Source organism: Lathyrus oleraceus, chromosome 2 (assembly GCF_024323335.1).
Source record: "Lathyrus oleraceus cultivar Zhongwan6 chromosome 2, CAAS_Psat_ZW6_1.0, whole genome shotgun sequence".
Taxonomy (NCBI): Eukaryota; Viridiplantae; Streptophyta; class Magnoliopsida; order Fabales; family Fabaceae; genus Lathyrus; species Lathyrus oleraceus.
In genome coordinates this window covers 152,002,385-152,008,027 of record NC_066580.1, presented here as the reverse complement: position 1 = coordinate 152,008,027, position 5,643 = coordinate 152,002,385, and the positions used below count along the sequence as shown (strand labels likewise).

General features: G+C 26.1%; 1 protein-coding gene across 1 annotated transcript; it reads right to left on the bottom strand.

The window, feature by feature from the left end:
• Positions 1–4,488: 4,488 nt before the first annotated feature.
• On the bottom strand, positions 4,489–5,431 carry LOC127122361 (putative F-box/LRR-repeat protein 23). Its single transcript, XM_051052708.1, has 2 exons — positions 5,070–5,431; positions 4,489–4,987 (listed from the first exon to the last, which is right to left on the bottom strand). The coding sequence occupies exons 1-2, from the start codon at positions 5,429–5,431 to the stop codon at positions 4,489–4,491; spliced, it is 861 nt and encodes a 286-aa protein (XP_050908665.1).
• Positions 5,432–5,643: the final 212 nt, after the last annotated feature.

The following is a 5,643-nucleotide window of genomic DNA, read 5'->3' as shown; positions in this document are numbered from 1 at the left end:
AGAAATTATGCTTTATATTGGAGAATAATAATTTTAGAACTACATTCATTTTTTGCTTTAATATAAATTTATTATTGGTAATGTCAAATCATATCACTAATAGTATGTTTTGCATTATACTTCAAACTTTTAACTTTGAATCTTCCAAGATAACTTTTCACTAATATAAATTTATTATTGGTAATGTCAAATCCTATTAAAATCTAATATTGGAAAAACATTATAATCATTTATTTAATTATTAACATTAATGATTAATAATGATTAGATATATTACACAAAAAAATACATATTTTAAAAACAAATGTTTGAAATAATTTTTTTTAGTATAAATGCTAATATTTTTTTGCAGAATTATACAAAATTATTACAAATCTAAATTTACAGAAAAATCAAATACATTAATAGTACATTTATTATAATTAATAAATTTAAAGATTAAAATATAAATACATTAATAGTATATTTTAAAACTAATCGATAAAAAAATAACTAAAGTACCACTATTTGTATGTTTATATGTTTAAAAGGATAATTGAAAATCCAATCATCATCTTTTGATAATCTATTTTTCCGTATAATCAATAGTTATTACAAATATATAGATTAATTTAAATACAAAATCTTAATAACCCAATAATATATATATTTTTTTTTATCCTAGGGCAATTCTTAACACCATTATAAATACATCAATTCTTAGCGCAGTTATTTGATTTCTTTGTAATTTAAACATAAATCAATTAAGTAGAAGCTCGAGCCACTATTGATATTGAAAATTATGGATAAAGTGGAAGAACCACCAGCTTTGTAATTCCATTTTTTTAATCTACACAATATATTTCAAAAAGGAAATTAAATTATAATCAGGTTTGAGCAATTAGATCTAATTAATATTCTTGATTTTTTCGATTCTTTTAGAATATTTTCTATCTTTATTTTAGATTACGCATAATGACATTTTTCTAACTCATTGTATATTGTATATGTAAAATAATAACATGGAATAGAATCCCTAATGGCATAATCTATATCAAATTCATTAGAGTATTCATAATACATAGTGAACTAAGAATAAGATCATCAAGTACATGTTCAATAGCTTCCTCGGTGAATGGATTCAATAGAGTATGTAAAAGTTAGAGTATTACAGGGTCACCAAAAAGGTTAAATAAAAAAGGTTGCACAATAATCTGAATGTTGACATAGCAGTTATGCAAAGTCATTAGTTGCACCTCTTTGAAGTTGTTCTTGTATACCATACCAATACGCTATATCTTTCACAAATAACAAGTCCATACAAAAATATATACGATATAAACTTTCATGAATCTTCATTAAATCGTCACAAATATATATCGCAAACTTATCTTACATAAAGAATCACAATTTAAATCTCACAAGTCATGATAATGTTTGTGAGAACTAAAATAAAGCAAACTAAAAATAAAAATTAGGATCGTACCAACCGAACGATCATGCTGAGTAGATTGCACAAATCTATCAGGACTCAAATTTTGGTAAGAGCTAAATTGTGTCTTCATTTGCAAGGTCTGATATCATATCAAATTAAAAAAACAAAAATTTTAAACATCAAAGAAAGATGGAACATTAGAGAGAGCCGAACAATTAAATGCTAAATTTTATTGTAGTCAAAACATGCTCAAACATATTTACTGTAGAGCAAGTTGAAAATCATTTGAAGGGTTATTGCTCATTTTATTGCAATAACATAAATGGTGGGGAAAAATTGATCTCCAAATTATGCAATAACACTCATCTCAACAAAAAAGTGAAGGGAATTGAAAAGAAAAAAAATGTGGACTGAATAATTTACAACCGCATAAATACACTGCAAAACACTATTTTAATGTTCTCAAAGATATTTTTTTCTAGCATATCAATTTTACTTCCACCACAAAATCTACAAACATCAAAACATATTCAAAATTGTTCTAGATTCAATGCATTGAAAAATGAACTACACAGTTCAAAAAAACACATAAATTTAAACTTAATATTCACAATAATAAGTAATAAAACAACATAATTGATTCACATTCATAAACAATTATTTCCAAAATTAGGGTATTAAAACAAATTAAGATCTGCAAAACCATCAATCGAACTAAATCAACTAACAAAGTCAAATCACCGGAAATAGAACCGTGATAGACACAAAATGATGGTTTAAGTGATGAAATGATACCTTGAAGTCGATATTAGTGTTGGTGGTGGCAAGAGTGGCAAAGTGAGGATGAATTAGAGAGAGGAGAGGAATCAATATAATAATGGAATCAACTTTTAAAATCTCCAACACAGATTGAAAAGTCATATCCATTTACTTGTGTGACTCTTGAGGTATGCAAGTAAACCAACGAATATCATTATTACATTTTAAACGGAATTATATATATATATATATATATATATATATATATATATATATATATATATATATATATATATATATATATATATATATATATATATATATATATATATATAATATATATATTTATTGGTACTACATTGCTATTAACTACCACCATTATCATATTTTAAACCAATGAAAATTAGATATGAAATTAAGCCTTTAATTAGTTTTTAATTTGTTTAAAATGTAATAATAGCGGTATTTAAGTTTTATAGATCGACAGAGGATATCAGTATTTTAAATATATCCTTACTTAAGACTTAAATCTATTTAGACATTTTTGTTAAGAGTGGATTTCTTTTTAAAATTACTTATATATGAGACCGAATGGAAGATTGTGTATCTAAAAAATAGACCGTGAAGGACTTTTCTATAAAATATATACACACATACACACAAGAAGAGAAGATAGGAAGATATATCGTCTCCAAAATAATTGCAACTCTAAGATCTTATTCTTAAGTAAGTTCCATGTCGATTTTTTTTTTTAAAATTATGTAAGAATTTGTAAAGCTTAAACATGCATGAGTTATTGCTTAAGTAAAATAGACTGATAATAAGTTTTAAAGTATTGGATTATTGGTATAGTTAATGGGTTTTGGTCAAAGAATTTCTTTTTTCAAAAATTTTCATGTTTAAATTATCTAATTATTACATAAATACAAAAAAAAATGAAATTTAAAAGTTTATTAATAATTTATAAAATAAAAAACAATAATTATAATTAAAAAAGACTCAAACATCTGACATAGTATTATTACAGTAATGTCATGTCATTGATAAGGGTGTCTCGTCTCCAAAACATGAAGGGGTCATAAAAATCTCTAAGGAAGTAAAATTTGGCAAATAAAAAAAACTGATTTTTAAAATGAAAAGACTAAAAATTTAAAAATATAAAACTACTATAATTGTTATAAAACTACTAATACTTGTTAGAAAAGTTTCAATTAATTTATAAAAAAAATTACTATAATTTTGTCATGTAAACAATAATATTCATTTTAAAATATTATTAAGTCTATAAATCAGACCAAAATAAATTAGAACGTTGTTTTTTTAAAGAATAATATTACCCAAAATAGAGTTACCCATTTTATTGTTTACAATCTTGTTAGATGTCTTTGACATAAAAAATATTAATTTAGATTTACATCATTAAAAAATAGTTAATGCTAATATGTATCCTAAGAACACAAGTTAATCATTTAGTATTTGTAGAAATATTTTTTCGTAGTGCGTGTATTTTATTTTTTAAAAACTTAAAATATTATTTTATTTCACACAAATTTCTTAATTGTAGTATCCTTAAGACACAAGTCAGCAAGACTCTTAAAAAATACAGTAATATCTTAAAAGATTGCAAGGTTTTCAAACACTCTAATAAAAAATTATTATTCAAAAAGTAACACTACAATCAATATAAAGAAAGGTCTATGATTAAATATATATTATGAATGATTATCATTGAATTTATCACATAACTATTTTTCAAATTGAACATCATTCATATTTATTTATCAATTTATCTACTTTTACCATTTAATCAAATATTCTTCTAAATTCAATTTTTTATCTACTTTTTCCATCTAATCAAATATTCTTATAAATTAAGAAAATATGATAAATATTTTTCAAATTGACAATTTTTTTATAAATTATAAAAATAAATATAAAATCTGAAGATTGAGCAGAATATATCTTCGTCGTTAATTAACTTTAATTAACATTGTCAGTAAATCATTCTTATGGCACTCCACAGAGGATCATATTCTAGTTAGATTTAAATTTGAAGATTAAATTTGAAGATTTAACATTTGCCAATGGAGGCCACCTTTGATTTCATAGCTATATAAAAGGCCCATGCAAATATTATAACCTACATTTTAGTAAAACTGTTTTGAAAAACATAATTTGAAAAATACAGTTTCTTACAAATGCAACTCCGGTGATTAAAGGTTACCAACAGGACCTGAAAACATTCTATTGATGGAAAACATATTCCAATACAGAAAGTTCATATAAATTCTATATAACATCGCATTCCATGAAACCTAATGGTGAATCGATTTCAACTGTAGAGAAACGATATAATCAGAAATGTTAAAACTGTGATCTGCAGAATCAGTTGGAAGCCACAACTCTTTGATCTGCTCTTTGCATCTTTTCCCTAAACTTCCATCCAAATCAAGATAAATACATCCTCGGAGATCTAGAGATTCCAGAAAAGGACATCCATCTAGAATAGCAAGCAATCCGTCATTCGAGAGTTCGTTTTTAAAAATAGTAAGGTGGCGTAGCTCTGGCATTGTCTTTCCAATAACAAACGCAACATAGTCGCACAAATAATCTCCCTTTAGGCAAGGGAAATATTTCAACGATTTCATATGTCGACAATATTGGCCAATGTATTCAAAGACAAACCATCTTAAGCGATAACAATGATAAATGTCAAGCTCCTCCAAATATGGTTGCATCTTCAAAACTTCACACAAAAAATCATTCGAAATTTCATGGCATTCTTTAAGCCGTATGCATCTCAATTTGCTTGACCTGGAAATTTTGAATACAAATTGTGGAAGAAAAATGTTTAATTAGAAACACAATAAAGAAGAAATAATTAATGATCCATTACCTTTTAGCTATGGTATAGAGGAGATCATTGTTCCCAAATTTATAAATATATATGTTTTTGAGATGACCACAACTTCGGTCAACGGCATAGCGACAGATTTTCTCTAGACGAGTAGAATATGCAAATTGAGTGTGAGACAAAGAGACATTGTTCATCATGTCGATGGTGGTCCAGATGAGAGGGTCTCTGCAGATGTTCCACCAGAGAGGGCACACAACAGATGCACTTGTCACTAAATCAAGAGTTCCAAGCCTCTGCAGTATGTTGATAGTTATGTCTCTTGGAAGTTCAAGCCAGTTTGGCTTTGGTGAGATCTCGAGTTTCTCAATTTCAAGCACATGACTCCAAAAAGAAGAAGCCATAATTTGGAACTACGATAATTCTGACTAGTACTTCGCATTTATATATAGTGATTCTGAACTGTTTTCAAGTTAAAATATCTGAAATAGTAATGGTCGCAAGCTTTTGAATTACCCAATGGAAATTACTTCACCTCATCAATGCTTCAATCGGTCCAGTTGCTTTAAATCTTCCCAGGTAAAGTTAATTTTTAAAATTAAGGCTTAAATCCCCT

Coding starts and splice junctions, on each gene's coding strand:
- LOC127122361 (XM_051052708.1), bottom strand. CDS start 5,431: ATGGCTTCTTCTTTTTGGAGTCATGTGCTTGAAATTGAGAAACTCGAG. Junction 4,988..5,069: donor CTCTATACCATAGCTAAAAG/GTAATGGATCAT, acceptor CAAAATTTCCAG/GTCAAGCAAATTGAGATGCA.